This window comes from Phytophthora parasitica (assembly GCF_000247585.1).
Source record: "Phytophthora parasitica INRA-310 unplaced genomic scaffold supercont2.73, whole genome shotgun sequence".
NCBI classification, from domain to species: domain Eukaryota; phylum Oomycota; class Peronosporomycetes; order Peronosporales; family Peronosporaceae; genus Phytophthora; species Phytophthora nicotianae.
The window spans coordinates 127,230-149,481 of NW_008649059.1; the positions used below are offsets into that span (position 1 = coordinate 127,230).

At 53.1% G+C, this 22,252-nt stretch overlaps 12 protein-coding genes across 12 annotated transcripts; 6 read left to right on the forward strand and 6 right to left on the reverse strand.

Annotated features, from left to right (window-relative positions):
• The first annotated feature begins 241 nt into the window (after positions 1-241).
• Positions 242-3,034, forward strand: PPTG_24186 (hypothetical protein). The gene has a single exon (XM_008915625.1). It carries the CDS (start codon positions 294-296, stop codon positions 2,649-2,651), a length of 2,358 nt encoding a protein of 785 aa, XP_008913873.1. The 5' UTR covers positions 242-293; the 3' UTR covers positions 2,652-3,034.
• On the reverse strand, positions 2,793-6,048 carry PPTG_17681 (hypothetical protein). Its single transcript, XM_008915626.1, has 4 exons — positions 5,612-6,048; positions 5,452-5,541; positions 5,131-5,388; positions 2,793-5,063 (listed from the first exon to the last, which is right to left on the reverse strand). Exons 1-4 carry the CDS (start codon positions 6,020-6,022, stop codon positions 4,887-4,889), a joined length of 936 nt encoding a protein of 311 aa, XP_008913874.1. The 5' UTR covers positions 6,023-6,048; the 3' UTR covers positions 2,793-4,886.
• Positions 3,319-4,752, forward strand: PPTG_17680 (hypothetical protein). The gene has a single exon (XM_008915627.1). It carries the CDS (start codon positions 3,350-3,352, stop codon positions 4,694-4,696), a length of 1,347 nt encoding a protein of 448 aa, XP_008913875.1. The 5' UTR covers positions 3,319-3,349; the 3' UTR covers positions 4,697-4,752.
• A 20-nt stretch (positions 6,049-6,068) lies between the features above and the next one.
• Positions 6,069-7,150, forward strand: PPTG_17682 (signal peptidase I). The gene is made up of 5 exons (XM_008915628.1): positions 6,069-6,367; positions 6,440-6,531; positions 6,614-6,673; positions 6,746-6,808; positions 6,882-7,150. The coding sequence occupies exons 1-5, from the start codon at positions 6,149-6,151 to the stop codon at positions 6,988-6,990; spliced, it is 543 nt and encodes a 180-aa protein (XP_008913876.1). The 5' UTR covers positions 6,069-6,148; the 3' UTR covers positions 6,991-7,150.
• Positions 7,028-11,339, reverse strand: PPTG_17683 (hypothetical protein). Its single transcript, XM_008915629.1, has 2 exons — positions 10,159-11,339; positions 7,028-10,061 (listed from the first exon to the last, which is right to left on the reverse strand). Exons 1-2 carry the CDS (start codon positions 10,274-10,276, stop codon positions 7,138-7,140), a joined length of 3,042 nt encoding a protein of 1,013 aa, XP_008913877.1. The 5' UTR covers positions 10,277-11,339; the 3' UTR covers positions 7,028-7,137.
• Positions 11,004-11,189, forward strand: PPTG_24187 (hypothetical protein; the record flags this gene model as incomplete). The annotated part of the gene is made up of 1 exon (XM_008915630.1): positions 11,004-11,189. One exon carries the CDS (start codon positions 11,004-11,006, stop codon positions 11,187-11,189), a length of 186 nt encoding a protein of 61 aa, XP_008913878.1.
• A 3,245-nt stretch (positions 11,340-14,584) lies between the features above and the next one.
• On the reverse strand, positions 14,585-15,100 carry PPTG_24188 (hypothetical protein; the record flags this gene model as incomplete). Its single annotated transcript, XM_008915631.1, has 1 exon — positions 14,585-15,100. One exon carries the CDS (start codon positions 15,098-15,100, stop codon positions 14,585-14,587), a length of 516 nt encoding a protein of 171 aa, XP_008913879.1.
• Positions 15,101-15,151: 51 nt separating this feature from the next.
• Positions 15,152-16,276, reverse strand: PPTG_17684 (hypothetical protein; the record flags this gene model as incomplete). The annotated part of the gene is made up of 1 exon (XM_008915632.1): positions 15,152-16,276. One exon carries the CDS (start codon positions 16,274-16,276, stop codon positions 15,152-15,154), a length of 1,125 nt encoding a protein of 374 aa, XP_008913880.1.
• A 291-nt stretch (positions 16,277-16,567) lies between these two features.
• Positions 16,568-17,553, forward strand: PPTG_24189 (hypothetical protein). The gene has a single exon (XM_008915633.1). The coding sequence runs from the start codon at positions 16,716-16,718 to the stop codon at positions 17,169-17,171; it is 456 nt and encodes a 151-aa protein (XP_008913881.1). The 5' UTR covers positions 16,568-16,715; the 3' UTR covers positions 17,172-17,553.
• A 520-nt stretch (positions 17,554-18,073) lies between these two features.
• Positions 18,074-18,563, reverse strand: PPTG_17685 (hypothetical protein; the record flags this gene model as incomplete). Its single annotated transcript, XM_008915634.1, has 2 exons — positions 18,074-18,287; positions 18,427-18,563. The coding sequence occupies 2 exons, from the start codon at positions 18,561-18,563 to the stop codon at positions 18,074-18,076; spliced, it is 351 nt and encodes a 116-aa protein (XP_008913882.1).
• Positions 18,564-19,983: 1,420 nt separating this feature from the next.
• PPTG_17686 (hypothetical protein) lies at positions 19,984-20,954 on the forward strand. Its single transcript, XM_008915635.1, has 2 exons — positions 19,984-20,637; positions 20,717-20,954. Exons 1-2 carry the CDS (start codon positions 20,026-20,028, stop codon positions 20,846-20,848), a joined length of 744 nt encoding a protein of 247 aa, XP_008913883.1. The 5' UTR covers positions 19,984-20,025; the 3' UTR covers positions 20,849-20,954.
• On the reverse strand, positions 20,903-22,201 carry PPTG_17687 (shikimate-5-dehydrogenase; the record flags this gene model as incomplete). Its single annotated transcript, XM_008915636.1, has 2 exons — positions 20,903-21,900; positions 21,988-22,201. The coding sequence occupies 2 exons, from the start codon at positions 22,199-22,201 to the stop codon at positions 21,017-21,019; spliced, it is 1,098 nt and encodes a 365-aa protein (XP_008913884.1). The 3' UTR covers positions 20,903-21,016.
• Between the last annotated feature and the right edge of the window lie 51 nt (positions 22,202-22,252).

Below are 22,252 nucleotides of genomic sequence, written 5' to 3' on the forward strand. Positions count from 1 at the left end.
TTAGAAAGATGGACTTGTGAATTCTACTTCCGATGGAAAGTGTCTGCTTGCCGACGTCTACCAATATTGAATGCACTGCATCGCCTGCACCGAGCAGGGCCCGACCAACCATCACTGGCTCAGTAGTCTCATTTTGCAAGTTGAAGTGCTCGTCAACGATGACCATTTCGATTTTCAGCCAATCATGTACTTGATCTACCTCTTTTCATCCAATCCTCGACCTTGATCATTGTCCGCCTGTCAAACTGACTCCCACACTCGGCCATTTCCCCCTCTTTAGGCATCCTCTCACGATGCTTAAGCGCCCAGCCCCCACCGCGGCCGCGGCGACTTCCACGCCGGCTGCCGCAGGCTCGACACCGCCGTCTCCGTCTCCACCTGCTGCCAAGAAGAAGCGGCGCTCGCAGCCCATGGGCAACCTCACGAACCTGCAGAAGCGGCAGCTGTGTATTAAGTTCTCGCAGGTCAAAATGACGCAGCAGGAGCTGTGCCACTGGGCCAAGCGCGAGTTCCAGCTCACGCACCTGCCGCACCAGTCCACCATCTCCAAGATCTTGGCGCGCTCCGAGGAGTTGACGCAGATGGCGCCCAGAGACCTCTCAGCGCGTCGTAAGGGGCTGGTCACGCACCCGGAGCTCGACACGGCGCTGTGTAACTGGGTGCTCTGTGCGCGTCACAATGGCCTCAAGATCTCGGGCGACATCATCAAGAGCCAAGCACGCTCACTAGCCTCACAGCTCGGCATCGCGTCCACTATGAGTTTCTCTAACGGCTGGCTCGGTGGCTTTAAGAAGAGATACAACATCCGTCTGGGCAGCGCCGCCGCTGCCATGGACGGCGTCAACGGTGTGGCCATGACCAGCAGTATTGGCTCTCTCGAACAACTGCAGAGCGTCGCGCGCGTGTATGACCCACGCGACGTCTACTGTATGCACGAAACCGGACTATACTACGAGCTGTCGCCCGAGAAACCCGCGGGACGCGGCCGCGCAGCCAGGAAGGAGAACTGTGGCGAGCGACTCACCGTCGTATTCACAGTCAACGCAGACGCTAGCGACAGGATGGAGCCCATGTTCATCGGACCCGGTAAACTACCCGAACCTACCGAAGAGCTGGACACAGACTCGCGTAATTTTCACTACCAGAACAACAAACGCGCGTGGATGACACCCGTCATGTTCCAGGACTACATCTCAGCTATCGACACTCGGATGCGAGACGAAGGTCGCTATATTCTTCTACTTGTATCAACCGCGCCGTCTCATGTTGCGCTTGGACTCGAACTCACCAATGTGCGTCTGGAGATCCTGCCGTCGCCTATGGAGCCGCTGCCTATTTCCATGCAGACGTCCATGCAGGTGAGTGCAGAGGACAACGCCAGTCTGTCGGCGGCTTCGGAGTCCATCGCAGCGACGGACGTGAACGACACGCCCATGCCGGAAGCAGAGCAGACGCTTACAGAGGCGACGACGACGAAACTGCAGCCGGAGAGCGAAGTCTCGACCTCGTCAGTGGCCGATCTCAACAACTCGGCAGCGATGGCGGCCATGGCGTCGAGTATGACGACAGTGACGACTCTACAGCCGTTGGACGCGGGACTTATTGCGGCGTTTAAGCGCCGGTATCGACGCTATCATATGCTGTACGCGCTGGACCGCTTCGAAGCGGGACGACAGGATGTCTTCCATGTGGAGCAGCTGCAGGCCATGCGTTGGGCGCGTCACTGCTGGAAGCAGGAGATCCCGGAGGAGATTATTCGCAAGTGTTGGGCGGCCACGGAGATCCTCGTGCCCAAGCCGAACCCGGAGACGATGGCAGCGTTCGAGTCGATCGAAGAAGATATCGACAAGGAAATCTGTGACACTGTGTCGGCTCTCGAGATCCTGCGACCGCTGCCTATTGACGAATTTGTGAACCCACGCGACGAGAACACTGGAATCCATTGCGCCGGACTGGAAGAAACGGACTTCATCTTCACCGTCCCGGACAATGCAGGCAATGAGACCAAACCCAACAGCAAGAAGACGTCGCCTAATGCCGCGGACGGTGCGAAGCAACAAGTAATCATGCCACCGACCGAGTTGACGCCGCGTCTGCAGGAGCTACACGCCCGTATTGAAGCGTCAGCGTCGTCTGCTGCTGCTGCCGCTGCGTCGGGTCTGGGTCTCACGCCGTCGTTGACTACGATAACTACAGGGGACAGTACATCAACGGCTACAGGCAGCGTGGAGGATGTGCTGGGCTTATCGTCGTCCGCTACGAAGTCTGTCGATGGACCAGCGACGAACGAGCAGCTCATCGAGTGCTTTAAGGTGCTGCTACCCGAGCTGGATCGACTACGATTCGATGACCACACGAAGAAGAGCATCCGTACAACGTTCCGAAAACTTAAAGAGACAGCCGAACAGCAAGCGCTTGACCGCAAGCGCGGCATCACAAAGCACAAACCTCAAGCACACCAGCACTCACAGTTCCAGACTCAGGTTCAGATGCAGGAGCAGCAAGCACAGGCTCTGCAGGAGATGCAGCAATTGCAACAGCAACAGATCCAGCAGATGCATCAACAGCTCATGATGCAGCCTGATCAGCAAGCTCAGGCCATGGCGATGGCCGCCCAGGCGTCTCAAATCGGCGAGAACACAGTCTTGTAAATGTTTGTCTATAAACACAGTTATGGTATCGTTCACCTGATGCCCTATCGGATCCCTATCGAGTCTCTATCGGATCTCTATTGATTGCTGCTCACTACAGTAGTGGTTAGTCGTTACGTAAATGTGATGGATGACTCGTTCGTTATCGCAGTTTGAAGCGAGGACTGGAGCTGCGATGCAACTCTGTACGATCGCAGTGATGGAGCTCACGAGAAGGATCTAGAGATCCATCTCTATCTGGTATTACAGCTCTATTTTATTATAGTCGATCAATGCAGGACTAGAGCACTAAAGCCCGTGTTCAACGCAGTGGAATCTTCGAGCCGCACATACTGCAGCGCGTTCTGGATCTGTACCTGCCGACGCGCGACTGTATCCATGTCTTTTTAGCGACTTATTGCCCGTCACGAACAGGCTTTGTGGTCGGTTGCGTTGAGGTTACTCGAGCAAATTTGACGTTACGAACATGGCACTCACGTCTTCCTATGGAACTTCGTCCCACGCACGGCTGGCTTTCTCTGGTGCCAATAGCGTTCTGGGGCTTCGACGAGAAGCTCTACGTTTTTTCGTGTTTGTTCGAGTGAGTTGTACGACAGACAGCACTGTCCGTTTTGCTCCATTGATCTCACTTCACCAAGAAGAGCGAACAGGAACGAAAGATGGTTCAACTTGCACGATGGAAAGTGTCTGTAGCAGCAATGGTGCTCGTGATGATCTCGTCAACTGGCATTCAAGCACAGGACGCTGGCACCGTAACCGCGGCGAATCCAGAGGTGACGGCGCCGGCAGTTGATACGGCAACCCCAGTAGATACCACAGCACCACCGGTGACGGGTCCAGCAGCTCCGATAGTCACTACAGCCGCTCCGGTCGTCACGGAAGCGGTGACGACGCCGCCAGTAGCTACAGAAGCTGTCACAGTCCCCGCCGTGACGGAAGCTTCCACCACTAGCACTCCAGTGTCGACGCCGGCTCCCGTTGCGACGGACGCAGCTACCGAGACGCCAGCTCCAGTAAGTACGGATCCTCCAACCACGTCGACACCTACAGCGACGCCGTCCACCGTGTCCGAATCCAGTGTGCCGATACTACATGACACGACGTCTCCACAGAACTTGCGAGGCAATGACGATGGGAGTAGCGCGAGTGCGTCTTCCCTATCTTCGTCCTCACGGAGCGTTTTGGAGGAGCACAAGACCGGAACTCTGAACGGAATGTCCTCCACCAAGATGATGGTCATCTGTGTGCTCGGAGGAGTTGGCTTGACCGTCATCTTGAGTCTACTCTTCGTCTTGTGGAGGCATCAGAGACGTGACGACCTGGAGCTCGGCACGCCTATCGCTCCCGACACTACCGCGATCACGTCTCCACCTGCCTCGGCCGCCTCAGCGAATGCTGCTGCCTGGAAGGCTAAAGAGTCGAGTTACCCGCCTCAAATGCCGCTGGCCGCGAACACCCGCGCCAAGATGAATGCCACCACACGATCATCTGCAGAATTCGATATGGCTAACCGAATCTCGCAGATCGCCAATCCCCCAGCTCACAGCACGAAGCCGAACCAGGCAAACCGAGAGACCAACGCGTCTTCCGAACGGAGTTTCAGTATCCGTGGCTACTCCGAGTTCTCGCTGCATCATGAAGGCGACTCCGAGGCGTCCGTCATAACCAACGATCGATACTCAACCAACGACGGGTATTCCACGAGCGACAGATACTCGATGTCGTCTCGGCTCTCCAGTGAAGTCGGACGCAGCAACTCCGGCTGGTTCCAGCGCCAGGCTCCCAATAGTCTCGACAGACACCGCTTTTCGTCCACATCGTCGACTGCTTCGTCAATCGCGGCAAGGAAGCACACTAAAGTGTCGTTTGTCAATCCAGATCTCACTCAAACGTCCAATACAGAGACCGCCGCTGCCACCACCTCACGCACGGACGTCCCAGACTGGTATCGCGTCATTGAGTCCCCGAGCGACAACGACCGATACACCACTGCATCACTTGACAGCGATAATATCAGCAGTGAACGGGAGTCGTTTGAACTGTAGACAAGAAGACATAATTGTTCACCCACATAATCAGGGTATATGAACCTTAAGCAAACAGCTAAGGCAAACCAAGTAAAAAGCTCTCGACAGTCGAGAGGAATCAGTGTACGCAATAGAGTGGAGAGTGTTTGAGGTTTCAATGCAAAGTACTACCTTTTAGTCACAAACCTCCCAACGATAAGACGACGCATTATCGTTGCTTGTCATCGTCACGCTTCCGATACTGTTTCTTCTCTAAAGACTTGGCGCGTACTTCCAGCACAGCACCGGACGGGAGATCAGCGAGCCGGTAAGGCCCATACTGAACGCGAATCAACCGCTTGACCACCAATCGCACATGAGCCAGAGCCTTTCGGACCTCGCGGTTCTATAAGGAGAAAATCGCGTTAGATTAGATTAGGACAAATAGGTCCTCACTAAGCGGCACTGCGTACCTTGCCCTCCGTGACCTTGACCTGCAGCCACGAGTCCTTCTTGTCGGTGGACTGTACCGTCACTTTGATGGGTCGATACTTGACGCCGTCCACCAGTGGCCCTCGCTTCAGTTCCTGCAGTTTGGACTCGGCCACGTTGCCGCGTACCAGTGCACGGTATACGCGAGTGACGCCCGTCTTGGGGTGTTCCAGCCCCCTCGCATAGTCTCCGTCGTTGGTGAAGAGCAGTAATCCCTCAGTGTTGAAGTCAAGTCGGCCCTGTAGAAGTATCAGCCATTTAACTCCAATAGTCCACTTCTACATTTTCGTGTAGCCACTTACCACCGGCATCATGTGCTGCGTGAGGCCCATAACCCGCAGTCGGTCGAAGATCGTGGCTCGGCCCTGTGGGTCGCTGTTGGTAACCAGTTCCTGCACATTCCACACAAGTGTATGTAAGCCCTCTGACGCCCATCTTTCGTCCTTGTCTGCGTCTACCTACTCCCTTCATCTTGTTGGCCATCCAGACTTTAATCTTCTGCGTCTTGGTCAGCACACGGCCGTCCACCGCCACTACGTCCTTGTCCACGTCCACCGTCGTAGCCACATCGGCCACTACGTGTCCGTTCACCGTCACATCAAAGCTCTGGATGCGTTTCTCGGCCTCCCGGCGAGAGCACAGGCCCGACATAGCGATGCGCTTGGCCAGCCGCACTGTAGATGAACCACCAGCGGTCTTTACATCGCCTAAGGTGGCCTTAATGCTGTCGGAAACGACAGCACCTACCCTGGGTTTGGTCTGCTTGAGTGAAATTTCAGGACGCGTAAACTTCTTGATGGTTAGCACACCGCGGCGCTGGCCGACGGGGCCAAGAGCCTGTAGGCGCTGCACAAGCCGCTCCACTCGTAACATGCTGGTCAAGTCAACTTGTGATACCGTGAATTTCTATAACTTCCTAGAAACCTTTTAAAACCGCTACAAAAGTGTTGATGATTTCTACCACATCACTACGTGGCAACTTGCCGAAGAATTAGAGTGATGCTGCAGCAGCAGGTGGACGAAGTGAAGCGCCTGTGGGCCAACAAGCGGCAGCTGGCCCACCAGGGCCTGAACCTGGCCATGGTGGTGCTCACGGCGCTCATGATCTGGAAGGGGCTCATGGCCTACACGCAGAGCGAGTCGCCCGTCGTTGTCGTGCTCAGTGGCAGTATGGAGCCGGCATTCCAGCGTGGCGACATCCTGTACCTGGACAACACGGTGCGTGCGTGCTTAACGCTGAGGCTAAAGGTATATATTTCTAACTGGAACTTCGTTGTGGCTCGAGCGCAGAAACCGCAGCTCGAGATCGGAGACATTGTCGTGTACAAAGTCAAGGGTCGAGACATCCCAATCGTTCATCGAGTGCTAGAGCTGCACGAGCGGTCAGTCACGTTACCTAGATATCGACATAGTGGAAGTGCTTGTATGCCTAACTTAGGGGTCTTGATGCTTATTGGACTGCAGGGCGGAAGACGGATACCAGGTCTACCTCACCAAGGGCGACAACAACAACGTGGACGATCGGTACGACTGCAGTGGCAATGGCTGTATCATTCAAGAGATTTTAACGGTGTAACTTGTCGTGATACTTTACAGTGGACTATACGCATACGGCCAATCGTGGCTCGAGCGCGAGGACATCGTGGGCATCGCCAGAGCGTACGTCGTACAACATGAACCTTTCCGCTGTCCGTGTGACTGATGACTCACGTGTTGCTGTCTCGCCGTGTAGATCGGTCCCGTACGCTGGCATGCTGACTATTCTGCTGAACGACTACCCGGTGCTCAAGTACTTATTGGTAGGAGGGATGGCCGTGCTGGTTTTGACCCAGAGAGAATGACACGAGTAATGATAGAAGGAAGACAAGACTCAAGACTGGTGAGTCATGTGCAACATGAAATACTCATTTGGTCGCTGCAACAGCGTTTCATTTTCGAAAAAAAAGGTGGTGGTGGTGGAGTAAGTGTAAACTCTGAACTCCTTAAACTTATTGTTGCTCGTAAGCGGGGGTTGGTCTCGTGGCGGTGGGCATGCCACCGGACAGCAACGCACTCATCGGTAGCGCACTGCTGCCGACGGGCCCGTTGGTGACCTGCTCGTGGTTGTTAGTGTGCCCTGTAGCGGCAGAAGCCTGACTTCCACTGGCCTTGTGCTTCTTCGACTTCTGCTGCTCCAGGTCATAAATATCAGGCACGTCGATGTGGTCAGGAGCGAGGCCGTTCTCGTGGCGCTCCCAGGCCATACACAAGCCCGTCTCCAAGTTGCGCACCCAACGCTGGGTGTCGAACAACGGACAGTGGAGACGCTCGTCTTCCAGTCGCCGTCGCAGCTCCCAAAGTCTGTCCATGTCGCTGGCCAGCGCCACCGCGAGCTCCTCGTATTCCTCTAGCGAATTCGTGATCAGCTCGCTCATGTTGGCAGCACGCAACAGACTGGAAGCCACGCGCGTGGCCATGCGGTCCTTAGGCATCGTCACCATTGGAGTGCCGCCCCATAGGATGTCGCATCCGGTCGTGTGAGCATTGCACTCGGGTGTGTCCAGGAACAGGTCGGCCAGGTACCCTCGCTTGAGATGCTCGTCCTTGGGGGCCACGTCCGTGAAGATCAGACGCGTCTGGTCCTTGACGCCGCGTGCACGAGCCTCCGCACGGATGTTGGCCTCAGCGATAGGCGGGAAACGCAGCAGCCACAGCACCGAGTTGGGTACGCGCTTGAGGATGTTCATCCACGTCGTGAACGTGACGGGGTCGATCTTGTAGACCTGATTAAAATTGCAGAAGACGAACTTGTCCTCGGGCACGCCATAGTCAGCTCGAGTCGGACACTTGTCGGTGTCCAGCACGTCGCGCGCCGACTGCTTGTGGTCGTTGACAAAGTACGAGTGCGGCATGTTGATCTGTTTCTCTGTGAAGTACCGTCGATACTCTGGAGGCACCACCGTAGCATCGCCCACCATGTACTGAATATAGTCGGCACCCAGCGTGCCACAGAAACCCATGTAACTCACTTGAACAGGCGCAGGCTGGAGCGCAAAGATCTCGTTGCGCGCGCCTTTCGTGTAGCCGTTAAGGTTGACGAGGATGTGGATGCCGTCGGCGTGGATGGTGCGCGCGGCGTCGCCGTTCGACAGCGCGCAGATGTCCACAAAGTGCTCGACACTAGTGGAGATCTGTTTGCGCCAGATCGAGCCGTCATCGGGCGACGTCGCGTAGCAGAAGACCTCGTACTTGCTCTTGTCGTGCATGCCGAACACACTCTGCATTAGGTGCGCCAGCGGGTGGTTACCCAGGTCCGACGACACGTAGCCAATACGCAGTCGCTCGGACGCGCGTTTGCTCTTGAAGCGCATGGGCGGCAGGTCCACGAGACTCACGTTGAGCTTGGCGCGCTCGGCGTATCGTCGCGAAATGTCCTGGAAGCGCTGCATCGACAGGGGATACACCAGCGCGTGGAACGGCTGGACAGACGGTAGCACGTCGTCCACACTCAGTTGCTCGTCCACAAAGCGCTGCAGCGTCTCCGTGTCCTGCTTACGGGACTGCCAGTCGCAGATGAACACCATCGAGTGGAAATAGTTGGCGAACGCATCTGGGAAGTGCGGCCGTAGCGCCAGAGCCTTCCGGTAGCACGTGATAGCGTCGTCCAGTCGACCGCCGTCCTTGTACGCACTGGCCAGATTACTGTAGGCATCGGGGAATTGCGGTTTGAGACGGATAGCCGTCGAGTAGCACTGGATAGCCTCCTCCAGACGACATAGATCTTTGAATACGTTGCCCATATTGCTGTATGCATCGGCGAAGTTGGGGTCAATCGTGATGGCCTGCTGGTAGTGGGCCAGCGCCTGATCCAGCTTGCCCTGTTCCTTCAACACGCTGCCGATGTTGCTGTGTGCAGCTGCAAATTGCGGCAGTAAACGCGCCGCCGTCGTGTAGCAATGCAAAGCCTCTTTAACCAGCCCCTTGTCCTTCAGTGCGTTGCCCAAGTTGTTGTAGGCGTGCGGGTGGTCCGGCTTGAGTTGCAACGCTGTGCGGTAGCACGTAACAGCCTGCTCCAGATGGCCGCACTCACGTAGAGCATTGCCCAGGTTGTTGTAGGCGTCCGGGAAGTTCGGCTCGAGCTGGATGGCATGACGGAACGTGTGGATGGCCAGCTCCATTTGGCCTGCGTCGTAGTAGCAGCTGGCCAAGTTGCCATGAGCAATAGCGAAGTTCGGTCGGATCTGTAGCGCCGACTTGTAGGCCTGGATAGCTTCATCCACTCGACCAGCCTCTTTTAGAGCGTTACCCAGGTTGCTATAAGCGTCTGCGAAGTCCGGAGCGAGTCTGATGGCTTCTCTGTAGTGGTCAATAGCGGCCTCGAGCTGGCCGTCGTCCTTTAGCAGGCCAGCCAAGTTGCTCCAGGCAATGGCAAAGCTCGGTTTGACGCGGATGGCCTGTGCGTAGCAGTGCTTGGCGTCGGCCAGACGGCCCTGCACCTTGTACAAGTTGCCCAGGTTACTGTGCGCGTCCACGAGCTGCGGGTCCAGCATGATGGCCATCTTGTACGTCTCCACGGCCTCGTTGTTCTGGCCCAACAGCATGTAGCAGTTGGCCAGGTTGTTGTACGCATCGCCGAAGCGCGGGTTCAGCTTGATTGCGCGAATGTAGAACTGCACGGCGCCGGCCACGTCTCCGAGCTCCTTGAGCGCGTTGCCCAAGTTGCCGTAGGCCTCTGCGAAATTGGGCGCCACGCGAATGCACTGCTGGTTGTAGAAGATGCTCTCGGACAGATTGCCTAGCTGGAAGTGCAGTGCTCCGAGCAGCAACAAGTTGTCGGTGCGATACGCGTCCGACTCGTAGAGCTGTTCGCACAGACGCAGTGCTTCCTGGTAGTAGCCGGCCACGTATTGCTGATGCGCCAGATTGAACAGATCTACTCAGCGGCGAGACACGAAGGATGTGGAGTCCACAAACGTGAGCTACGGAGCTGCTGGTGACAAATAACAACAACAACAACTGCAGAGACTTACATGTGAAGCGTTGCTGACTGGCATCTCCGATAGGGTCAGTGGGCGCGAAGGCGGCGTTGCCGGGGCTCTGCAGCGCTGCCGTCTGCGTCTGCGTCTGGTACTGGTACGGATACGCCATGGACTCCGATCCGCTCGTCGATGTCTCTGTATGTGTGTGTGTCTCTCTCTCTCCGTGTCTTTACGTCTTGGTGGCCAACGCTAACAAATAGATGGATGGATGCAAGTAGCAGCTAGCCAATGCAAATGGGGGCCGGTGTCGTTGCCGCGGTCGCTGCTGGGATTGGAAGTGAGGTTGGACTGGGAGCGGGCGCATCCACTGCCCTGTTCGGTTGCTGGCTGCTGGTGCGCCTGCCTGTACCGTGCCGTGTTGAAGCGGGTCGGTCCCCGTTTCTTTTTTTCGACCGCCGTGGGGTGGGGTTCGCCTCCAGACGTCGACGGTCGATAGTCGTTGCCCCCTTCACACCTATCTCGAGCGCAGTCTCGCTCTCTCTCGCAGCCTCCCACACAGGTAGAATCAGCACAAGGCAAGCATACACATGCATCGCATTGGTGCGAGCGCCATACTTTGCAGTCGTCAGTTTTTTCGCCGGCCATGCGTTGGCTTTCTTAGGCAAAGCCTGGCAAAGGGCAGATGGGAATGCCCTAACCGCCATCGCAACGACAGGACCGACGCTCAACGCCCGAAACGTGCGACACGGTGTGTGAATCTTCCCGAATGCGGCGGCGATGGCAACCCGCTCATGAAGTGATGATGATGACAAGCGCACCAACCAACGCAAGCGTTAAGGCTCCACGTAAAAGCTAGCTAGTGATGGGGTGAGTACGACACTGACGGTGAGAATGGCATGTACGCGAGGGCGAAGAATCGCGAAGGCGCTGGCTGCAGTTCTCTCTCAAAGCCTGTGAAAATGTTCGAGGCCATCCAACCTAACCCTAGCAACAACACTCAAAGCTTCTCCTTCATCGACTGCTGGCTGCATCGCTGGATGCTTGGAGCGAGCAAGCAACTCCCGCCTGGTCTTCCTCCCTAATGCTGCTTTCCCTCTGCCCTGCCAGTCAGTGAGCTGGCTCCTTGACACACCCTCGCTCGCAAAGTGAGCTTGGCTCCCTATGGGTGCGGCTTTCTGATTGCCATCGCCGCGATCTCATTTCACAGTTTGTGTGTCATACTTTTGCGTGCTCCCCCCAAAACTCGTCCTGTACCCGAAACATGGTACTGCACGGGGCAGCCATACCGAGTTCAGCGGGGGTAGCCACATGACTGTAGCCATCTCGCCGCGCGAAACAGCCGCAGCTGAGCGATTTGTCAGCTTTAGTGAAGGGTATCACTACCTTTGATTTTTCACAAAAAGACACGAGGATCGCACTTGGTTTCAATAAAAAAAAATGCTGAAAGAAATTATTTTAGTTAAAGCAATCTTAATGTAAAATCCACGCAGATACATATTGTGGCCTACGATATGTAGGTTGAAATATGCCGATTGGAACGCTCCGTTTACAAAATTTCTGCTCAAGGAAAAACAATTTTAATTAAAAATTCTTTTCCGTTGCTTTTGATAATTGGTAGAACTTTGTGTGACTACAGTTCTTTAATGCAGCCCAATGTGTGTGTAATCTTGGAGAAATTAATATAATTTAGAGGGGTTTTACTTTAATTCAAAAACGTAAATTAAAATTTCCAATATTACACACAATTTGGGCTGCATTATAAGGCAGAGCTGTACTCCTGGATTTCGTAGTCAAAACAAGTGGAAGCTATTTACTTCCAGACTAACAGTAGATGAAGAGCTACAAATGTAAAAAGGAATTCTTGGTTCCATAGAAAAATGGAGCAAATACGGCTATCTGGCCGATAAACCCAAAATTGGCCATTCCAAATAGCATTAGTCTTGATATGTCCTTGGCTCGCAGAGGGACGTAAAAAGATTTAAGAGATGTCTTGGCTTGCAGAGGACTGTTCTCTCTTCTGGTTAAATGAAGACTAATATTTGTTTTGATTATTTGGTTCTGTGTCTTGTCCCCCAGCTTGGGAGACAAGAAACTAGAAAAGAGAGAATAGGAAAAATCTGCTAACGCAAGCTGCCGACATCAATATGCCGACGTACTTGTCACTCGCCCCTATGTTGGTTGCCACGTAACATAGAAAGATCCTGTGAATGTTAATTCTCTCCTGTATCACACCTTTGCCGATGGTCACAGTGCACTTCCGTGATCGCAAATGGTCCGTTGGCCACGCTTCTGTGCTTGCTCTTCCTGTCCTTTGCAGCAATACGTACCATAACTCGATCGCCCACATGATAAAAATGCTGTAATCTATCGAGATTGACTCGATCATTCTCGCGCATAATTGCTTCAAAGCGACGCTTGCATAAGTAGTTCCAATTGGCTTCGTAGAGCTTGCGAGTTATCAGATCTTGGCCAAAGATCAGCTGAGCAGAAGTAGTTCCTAGGATCGTATGGTAGCTTGTACGAGCCGAAAATGCAGCACACTGCAGTACATTGCGCTAATCAATGTCGGGGTTACACCGGATACAGTTACTCAGTACCAAGTGTACTCACTCGCAAATTGCATTGGCATGTGGATTCTTGGCTGATATTGGCTTTGGTTCCACTGCATAGCTCGCCAGCATTTCTCGGAACTCGCTGGTGTTGAATTCGTTTCCCCTATCGAAAACAACCGTCTACGTTATAACCATGTCATGTCGAAGTTTTCCGCTGTCGTCTTGCCCTGGTTATTCAGCTGTACCGCAACTTCAAGCCAACGAGTTGCTTCGTCAACTACTGTAAGCGCGTACTGGCGATCACGACCGTACGGACCAATAGTGTCCACATGTACCACATCAAATGGATCCACTACGTGCATGTCCCTCGGCGGTAGTTTGCCATAGGCTTGTGGTCCTCCATGCAATTTAGCCCGCTTGCAGGTATTGCACTTCTTGCAGTAGTTCACTATCGTCTTCTCCATACCGGGTCAGTAAAAGACACCTCGCATCGTGTGAAAATGTCGCTTTGCTCCAGGATGCACCAGGTTCAAGTAATACCATTCCACTATTTCCGATCTCAGACCCTTAGGAATCACCACTCACTTCTGAAAGGTTAATAATCTCGCGTTCTCAATACGATAGTCTGGATCTCCTGTGCCATTCAGACACGTCTGGATTAATGTTTGCACTAGTTCGTCTTCCTGCTGGTACTGCTTGATGTAATCACTCTTCAGCACACACTCCCCTGGGTCGATGAACAATGCCTCCACCTGATCTGTGTTAGTATCGTTCGATCCGGACTTGCACTCCATCCGTGAGAATGCGTCTGCCGCGATGTTGCTCTTTCCCGGTATGTATTCACACTGCAGCCGGTACTCAGCTAGCAGCAGCTTCCATCTCTTCACCCGCAATGAGTTCTCCGTAGGGTAGATAAGATTCTTATGGTTCGTGTGAACCACAACAGGAAAGCCTAACAGCATTGTCCTGTACTCCTTCAGGATCTCCACTACCGACAACAACTCCGACTCCATCGTTGTGTAGTTCTGCTGTGCTTCCGTCAACGTCCTCGAAAAACAAGCTATTAACTTGCCTTCTTGCTGGATCAGCCCTCCAAGCTGTTTACCACTTGCATCCGCATAGATATCGAACGGTTTTGAAAAGTCCGGAAATGAGAGCTATACAGATTCTGCTAAAGCTTTCTTGATTGCTTCAAATGCTTCATTTCCGTAGATGTCCACACAAAGGTTGCCTTCGGTGACGTCATCTTCGTGAGTGGCTTCAAAAGCGCAGACTTGTTTGGAATCATCTCTCTGTAGTAGTTGATGAGCACCAAGAATCTTCTTAGCTGCCTCTTAGTCTTCGGAGCCGTCAGTCGGGTAATAGCAATGATCTTCTTCTCCTGCGGCTGTATGCCATCGGCACTTAGATTAAATCCCAGGTATTCAACTATCTTACAGAAGATATGGTATTTCTTGCCATTTAACGTAACATTGTATTCCTTCAAGCGCTCAAAAACGACGCGCAAGTGCTCCACGTGATCCTCCGCGGTCTTTGAGAAGATAAGGATATCATCCAGATAGACTATAACGAAATCCAATCCTCCTAGGATCTTTATTATATAGGCTTGGTGCTCGTCTGGGGCCGTAGATATCCCCATCGGCAGTCTTTTATACTGGAACTTCCCGAACGTGGTGCAGAATGCCGTATACTTTCGTCTTTTTTTCTAGCGATTTGCCTCGCATAGTAGCCCATATTAGCATCCAACGACGCGAAATACTTAGCTCCGCCTAGCTTCGCCAGCACTTCTCGGATGAGCGGGACGTAGTACGGATGTCTCTTCAAGAACTGATTCAGTACTCGAAAGTCGGTCAGCAATCGCAACCTTCCATCCGGCTTCTTCAAAAAGAAAGCAGGCGAGGCCATCTCCGAGTCAAATATTTCTTCTAGTACATCCAGCGCAATAAACTTGTGTATTTCCTTATAGGCAGCCTCTTCTTCAGATCTTGAATCGAGTAGGGTCTAGCGTGCACCGGTTTAAAACTTTCGGTCACCGGTAGTACGTAGTCTGGCATCTTCATCTTTCCTAAGTGCTCTTTGTACAGCGTTTCAAACACATTAAGCAGCTTGACTACCTTCTCGTAAGTTACTTGGTCGATCTCCTCATCGCCAATCATTTCCTTCGGCTTCACTGAGGTATCGTTGATCTCTTTCACTTCCTCCGCGATCCCAACTTCCTTAAGCTCCACAGGTAGTTGCTTCTTTGGCGGTTTATCCGGATTCGACACCTTCTGACCCGTGCTTACGCTCACTGTGTTTCCATTCCACTCGACCATCCCATCTCTGAAATTCACTATGATACCAAGCTCACTCAGTAAGTCCCGGCCAATCACCATTCCATCTCTGGTGTTGCCGATCACCTCGAACTGGTGTGTAATTCGAGACCCATAACTCAACTCCATGAACCGAAATTGCACTACCATTTTCCCTTCCGACTGAAGTGTACCGTCAACTTATTCGAATTGCATCGATGACGATGTTTTCTGAAAACCCAGCTTCTTGTTCGCACTCAGAAGCTTAGAGTTGATGTAACTCGTGCCACATCCTGTGTCCAGCAGTGCCACCCGACGTCCTTCGTCTTGGACAATCTCATCCGTAGCCGCATCGGACTGCCTACTCACCGAGCTCTCTTTCATCAAGCTTGTAATCATCTTGCCTTCACTATCATCACTGTAGCTGTAGTCTGGCTCTGCTTCAACCACACGAGTCAACTTACCAGCCTCTGTCTTCTTCTTCAACTTCGACTTCTGGTTGCCACTCTGCTCATACTTCTTTTGAGTAAAGCACTCACTGTCGCTGTGCGAGGAAGTATTGTGCAGCTTACACCATTTCCCGTTTGGGTCTGGGCTACTCTTTTCAGGAGTCTTAAAGTTCTTGTTATTCCCCTTACTATTGCCACTTTTACCGGAATTGCCACCTTGTTTGCCTGACTTATCGGTTTTCTGCTTTCCTCCTCCGTGCTCCTTCCCTTGTCGTCGCTCGGACTGCTCAATCCGCTCAAAGTACTGCACGGTCTGTGGCATGCTGCTGAAAGCGATGCCGCTGTACTCGTAGGCACGTTTCCACTCCTTTGGTATGGGCCTTTTAGAATACCGGATCATCGACTTGTCATCCAGGACCATGGGGTTCGTAGGCAAGTCATGCAGCATGCGCGCGATCTCGCGCATACGCTGGTTGCACTGAGATACCGTCTCACTTCTTCGCTTGGTAAACATGAATAACTCTTCCTCTAACTGTTCACTGTAGGTGCGCGGTACGTACATGCGCCCCCAGCGTCTGTAAGCCTTCGCGAACTGCGTCCCGCTGTTCATGTCCAAGTCATCTGAAGCTGTTATCCAAGCTTCCAGAGCTTCATCCTCTAAAACCAACTGCAAGTGCAAATCCTTTTCGTCCGATTGCCACTTCTTCAGCTGGCACAGGCGAGTAAACTGGTGACTCCACTTCAGCCAGTCCTTAGCTGTTCCGCCACTAAAGCGAGGGAGCGTAACCTTTATGTACTCCCTGTCCTCATCATCCGTCTTCTCACGGGTAGTAACTTGGAACACCACATCCCTACTGGTGCTCTTCTTGTCCTCCATCGTAATCTTCACGTTCTTCACCACTTGGTTGTTCTTCACCACTTGGTTGTTCTTGAGCACTTCACTGATCTTCAACTCTTGTGTGAGCTTCACCTTGTAGGTTGGGCCCTTCACCTCTGAACTAGTTCAGAGTGATATGCCCTTGGCTCGCAGAGGGACGTAAAAAGATTTTAAGAGATGTCTTGGCTTGCAGAGGACTGTTCTCTCCCCCCATCTTTGGCGACAAGAAACTAGAAAAGAAATAATAGAAAAAATCTGCTAACGCTGGCTGCCGACATCAATATGCCGACGTACTTGTCAATCTCTTTCGAGGATGTCAAAGACAGCTTCGGACCCGGTCGTGTACTTGATGAGGTCAAACTGCTCGCTGTACACGGGCCGGTCCCCTTTGTACTTGATTCCTGAAGCATCGACCCATGCACGTTCTTGGTCAAGGTGAATGCGCTCAAACGCGACGGCAGTATTCGGGCAACCGGTTCAAGCGCAAAACCCTCGAAGTCGTTGCGGCCCTCGCATCTCAGGACTTGCTCCACTTGTCCGTCGGGCATCCCCATTAAACCAGACCTACTCGGTCACTCGTAAGATCAGAAATCAAGACAAGGGGCTCGCACAACGGAAAGAGAGAGCTAACGCACCAGCGGACGTACCGCCACACACACCGCCTCCAGGCGCTCCTGCGGGTGAATCTCCAAGATCTCCAGCGGAAGAACCTCCGAGCGTTCCAGCGGACGTTTCGCCAGCCGTCACGCCATTCGATCCGCCGACTTCATATGGTGTTCCGCTGAATACTCCGCTGCTCCCAAGTTCTGGGATGTACTCGGCGGCTCCCAGTCCGAGGCTTGCAAACTCGCTGCTGTCCTTACTGATCAGCTGTCCGGCCCTCGACCTGCAATGACGAGTTTTCATCGTGGTTGTCCAACGCGAGATTGAGCGGCTCCAGATGCGCGGCAACGACACCGCGACTACGAAGAAGATGCAGCTGCTGCTGCAACTCCGCTTGAAACTGTGCGCTATGCAACAGGAGCAAGTAGGCTCGAGCTCGGTTGACTGTGAGCGCGTGTAGTTGGCATAGTGTGAGGTGATCGACTAATCAGGTTAATTAGGTGAAAGTATCGAATACTTTTCAGACTTTTGACACAGCACAGCTACTCTTTTGATACACACAAGACTACGACGTGTTCAACGCTGCTCAACTGGGCTAGGATGTGACGTTCATCGGCAACAATGGTAGCATGAAGAACGGCAGCACGTTCATATCAACCTAGCGCTAACACAATTTCAGTGTTTATTACCATGATGTGGGCTAAACTCACTGCCGAGCTCGGCGCTCAGCTCGAAGCCGCACTGTGCGCTGGCGAAGGAGTTTGACGAGGTCTACGTCCCTAGCGATGGTGCGTTGTACACGTAGCTCCTACACGTAGCGTTCTAAAATATCGTAGATGAGTTCAGATCCCTCGGTGTACTTGATGAGCTCAAACTGCTCGCTCTACACCGAGCGATCCCCTTTAAACTTGACCCCAGTTGCATTGAGCCACACCCGCTCTTGCTCGAGCTTGATACGATCGTGCGCCACGACCATTACTTGTGGCTGCCCTTCGAGTGCAAAGTCGTTGCGTCCTTCCCAGCGCAGGACCTGCTCAGCCTGAGCGACCGTCATCCTCCAGAGGCCTTCGTCCTGCAACCCGTCGTCGTCGACTTCCCCGTTCTCCGCAACACCAGCACCAGTAGCTGGAGCTCCAATAGCACCTTGAGCTCCAACAACACCTTGATCCCCCGGCGGTGGCTGTAAATGCAGGTCTACAGTCTGCGTTTGTCCTTCCGTATGGTAGCGTACACGGGCTTCAGCGTCCGAAACTTATTGTGGAGCTCAGACTCTAGATGCAGCTTCTTGAACTCCAAGGGCATTCCACCCAAAATCATCGCAACGACCTGGAACTCCGCTGCTTCCATTGGGTAGCCGCACCGCTTCAGATGCGACTTAAGCTTCCTCAGCCTATTCTTGAGCAGGTCACTGGGTACATAGAGAGAATAGTGTTTAGACGTTAAGAGTAATACATACATACATACATACATACATACATACATACATACATACATACATACATACATACATACATACATACATACATACATACACAGACAGCACTTACATGGTGACGCCGAATTTGGCCAGGAAGCAGTTCTCCCAGAGGTGCAGATCCTGCGGGCGGATTTGTGGTGTAGCGATTTCTAAGTAATCGCTGAAGTGGCTACATTCAAGTTGCTCAAGCCACGAACGCTCGGTCATGCGACAGGTGGTGACCACGGTGCAAGATGGCCAAGGATACGTCACTACCAAACGCTCGTCAGGTCCGACTATGACCAAGATGTCACTCAAGTCGGGTGGTCCGTATCGGTGAAGCTGGATTCACATTCAGCGGTCAAGAACCGACGGACTACGGTACTACGACTCGGTGACGGTTCGAGCGACTCTTCGGTGGGTGCGACTAGCAGTTGAACGCTCGGCGGAGACCTGAGAAGGCACAAGGACAGTTGAGGTAACTGTTGGCACGTATAGCGATCCATAACGGATCATAGTTCACTTGATATTTGTATACCTAATTAGGATTGCATATTGGGAAGAGCCCGAAAGGGCACCATAAATAACAGAACCGAATTTTCACTCAAGCACACGAGCGAGATCCGGCTTCAAGGTAAGCGTCTGGATAAGCTTGTTTGGATGTGTTATGCCTGTCGGTGGACTCGAAGCTTACTAGCGAGGGTTCATCTGGCAAGGCCAAGTGGGTGTGGGTGTTGGCCGATTGTATATCTGAAGTTTACGTGACGGCTTTATTGTGCGTATTTGCACGTGTTGGGGAGAGCGAGTTGCCTCCCATATATTCTTCCAGCCGAGTGTTGAACACTCGGCGCCCTCGTAAAAGGCTTACCCGTGCCTGGTACCCTTCCGCTGTTGGGACCACGAGGATTCATAACACCTGCTAGTTTTGCTCGCGCTAGTAGCGTGTTCTTATATTATATTTATTAAATCAAGATTTTTTCTGAACTTGGATGGCATTCAGACGAAAAAAAAACATTAAAAATTGATGGGTTTATTTTGTGAATGCCATCCAACGGCCAGAAGAAATTGCCGCCCGAGCCTCTCTGTCCGACTAACCCGAATTTCGCGTTAGTCATGAGGCGCCGATGAATATATCTTGCGTATTGCTTACCCACAAAATGAAGTTTTCAGCTGAAATTGTACGGTAAAAGTTAAGTTTCATCATCTAGCGTGTCAACTCTTTCGATGCCGCTCAACGACTGAAACGTGCGACACAGTGTGCGAATCTTCCCGAATGCGGCGATGGCAACACGCTCATAAAGTATGACGATGACAAGCGCATTCATGCTTGCTTTAGAGCCGTCTACTCACTCAATGTTCCATCTATCTCGGTTTCGGTCAGTCAATCGACAGTTCATTTGTTGATTCGGTGGGAGTGGACAGACAGCGCATTCGAATAATCCTGTTTGGGTTGTTTTTTAATCCTGTTTGGGCTGTGATATCCAGTACTCGTCGCTTCCTATTCTGGAAGAATACTGCGTTGTATATTTAAAGAAAAACTACTACAGAATCAATAGAATAGAAAGCCTTTGTTTAGAAATAATTAATTATTAATTACTGTAATAAAATGATTGCATTATTGGGTTTATGCGATATTAATTGTTGAGAAGCCAGAAACAAGTTTCAGAAGCCGCTATCTGTTCCGACCGGCATGGCTCTGCACGACGGGCTCGTGAACTGGCCGCTCTTCTTCGGATGCATCCTGGTGGGCTTCGGTCCGCTGGCCGCGCTCTTCTTTGTGGTGATAGCTAAGCGTGCGCAGCTGGTGATTCTGGCGCTGAGTGGCGCCTTCGTGTGGCTCGTTGCCATCCTCGTGACGGCGACACTTTGGCAGATCATCCCTCCCCTCAAGACTTCGCTATCGGCTACAGTTCCTGTGAGTGTCGTAGTGCAGGAAGCCTTCCGCCTGGTCTTCTTCTACCTCTACACACGCACCGAGCAGGCCGTCAAGCGCGTAACGACGTCTTCGCACCAGCTACCGCTCAATGACATCACGTCGTCACTCGCAGGCGGCGTGGGCTTCTCCGTCATGCACGCGCTGCTCATGTTCGGCAGTCTCGTGGGATCGTCCACAGGCTCACGTGGTGCCGCCTTCTCGGCTTCTTGTGAGAGCATCCCGCTGATCTTCTCGGCCGCCATCTCCACACTGGCACTCACGGCTTTGGACGTTGCTCTTATGGTCGTCGCCTTCGACGGCTATCGCAAACGGTCCGTACTGGCCGTCGGCGCCGTGTTCGTCATCCACATGGGTGTCGCCCTGTCGGTAGGTGGTCGTGGCACTCAATTCCGTTCCATTCTCTTAGTGCAGGCTTTAATTGTTGCTTTTAATTCGATGCTGCTAGGCGCTGGCCAACATGGAAACCAACGGCTGCTACATCTCCATCCCAGTACACTACGCAGGTGCGGCCTTGGCCTGTGCGGGCGCCACAACGATCGTATGGCGCTCCAAAAGACTCGCTGTGGACGCCAAATAAACAGATCGACAAACGTGCACAAGCCTCTCGGACAGTGCCGTCTACCTAGCTAGTGGATCGGATAATGCGCGAGGTCCTCGCTTTTTTTTTCACGTGTATATTGTCTGCTATTGAGTCTCTTGACGTGTCAGCCACGAATGAAGCAGTAGCAGCTATTTACTTTCATGCTCAGGCCTGTGAGAGTCGCTGGTCGACTGGCACGTGTTGACGGCAAGCTTCCTTGATCGCCTCCTCATCCACGGTCCACACCTGCGTCGCCTTGTGCCAGCGATAGAACTGCTCGATGCCCTGCTCGTACAGCATCTCGTAGCCCTGGATGCACAACGCACCTCCCGCTGCATGGGCGTGTGCTAGCATCGGCGTGATAGGAGGCATGTAGGCAGCATCCAGCACCACTACCTTGCTGCCGTCTGCTCGTGGAGCCACGAGGTGCTCAGGTAGCTGGAAACCAGCCTGTGCCGGGATCGTGCCTACAACCACATCCACCTGGGCAAGTGACTCAACTGTTAACTCCGACAAGGCCTCAGCGTCGAAGCGCACAGCCACGGCCTGAGCCTTCTCGAGTGTGCGGTTAAAGATGAACAACTTGCCGACGCCCAGCTGACGCATCGCGTACGACGCCGCCATGGACGTACCACCAGCGCCAACCACAAGTGCCGTCAACTCATGCGCAGGTTTGTTGACGCCGAGTGTGGCCAACCGCTTGCTAATGGGACGTAAAATGCCCAGCCAGTCCGTGTTGTCGCCCTTCCAGTACGGCGCGCCGTTGCGGTCTTGACGCATGATCGTGTTCACTGCACCGATGGCCTGTGCAGCTGGCGACAACTCGTCCAGATGCTCCATGATGTCTACCTTGAGAGGAATCGTGACGGAGCCACCACCGAAGTTCGTGTCAAACGCTTGCATGCGCTTCACGATCTCCAAAACGTCCGTGGTGTCGTGCAGTCCGTAAGTGAAGAGCGAGGTCAGTGACGTGGATGCGAAGCCAGCGTTGTGCATCGCTGGTGAAGGTGATTTCTGGATCGGCGACCCAAACAAGAAGAACTCGCGCGCTGATGAAGCAGCAAAGCAACAGACAAAGAGGAGAGTAGTGAGATCATGCGCATTAACGGAGCTCATAAGTCTACGAGTTTAGATACCTGGGAGCAGTCCAAGCTGTTTGCGCAGAGTCATGATCTCCTCGACTGAGAGCTGTCCGGGCGCCGCCGCAGCAGGCAACATCGGGTGCGTCACCGGCGTGAGCGTGCGGTTCAGAACACGCGTCAACTTGCCAGCCTCGGTGGTGCACAGCGAAATGATCGGCATCTGCTGCTGCCAGGCCGTTGCAAAGTCCTTCGCTACGCGGTCAACCATGAGCGCATCGGCAGGAGAATACGCCTTGACCACCACCTTGACGATCTGGAC

Excerpts from the sequence above, each read along its gene's own strand:
- PPTG_24186 (XM_008915625.1), top strand. The coding sequence starts at position 294 with ATGCTTAAGCGCCCAGCCCCCACCGCGGCCGCGGCGACTTCCACGCCG.
- PPTG_17681 (XM_008915626.1), bottom strand. The coding sequence starts at position 6,022 with ATGTTACGAGTGGAGCGGCTTGTGCAGCGCCTACAGGCTCTTGGCCCC. Across the intron at positions 5,389-5,451 it reads CGCAGCACATGATGCCGGTG|GGCCGACTTGACTTCAACAC; the intron begins GTAAGTGGCTAC and ends ATACTTCTACAG. Across the intron at positions 5,064-5,130 it reads TCAAGGTCACGGAGGGCAAG|AACCGCGAGGTCCGAAAGGC; the intron begins GTACGCAGTGCC and ends TTCTCCTTATAG.
- PPTG_24189 (XM_008915633.1), top strand. The coding sequence starts at position 16,716 with ATGCGCTCAAACGCGACGGCAGTATTCGGGCAACCGGTTCAAGCGCAA.
- PPTG_17680 (XM_008915627.1), top strand. The coding sequence starts at position 3,350 with ATGGTGCTCGTGATGATCTCGTCAACTGGCATTCAAGCACAGGACGCT.
- PPTG_17686 (XM_008915635.1), top strand. The coding sequence starts at position 20,026 with ATGGCTCTGCACGACGGGCTCGTGAACTGGCCGCTCTTCTTCGGATGC. Across the intron at positions 20,638-20,716 it reads ACATGGGTGTCGCCCTGTCG|GCGCTGGCCAACATGGAAAC; the intron begins GTAGGTGGTCGT and ends CGATGCTGCTAG.
- PPTG_17683 (XM_008915629.1), bottom strand. The coding sequence starts at position 10,276 with ATGGCGTATCCGTACCAGTACCAGACGCAGACGCAGACGGCAGCGCTG. Across the intron at positions 10,062-10,158 it reads CAGTCAGCAACGCTTCACAT|ATCTGTTCAATCTGGCGCAT; the intron begins GTAAGTCTCTGC and ends GCCGCTGAGTAG.
- PPTG_17682 (XM_008915628.1), top strand. The coding sequence starts at position 6,149 with ATGCTGCAGCAGCAGGTGGACGAAGTGAAGCGCCTGTGGGCCAACAAG. Across the intron at positions 6,532-6,613 it reads GTGCTAGAGCTGCACGAGCG|GGCGGAAGACGGATACCAGG; the intron begins GTCAGTCACGTT and ends ATTGGACTGCAG. Across the intron at positions 6,809-6,881 it reads ATCGTGGGCATCGCCAGAGC|ATCGGTCCCGTACGCTGGCA; the intron begins GTACGTCGTACA and ends CTCGCCGTGTAG.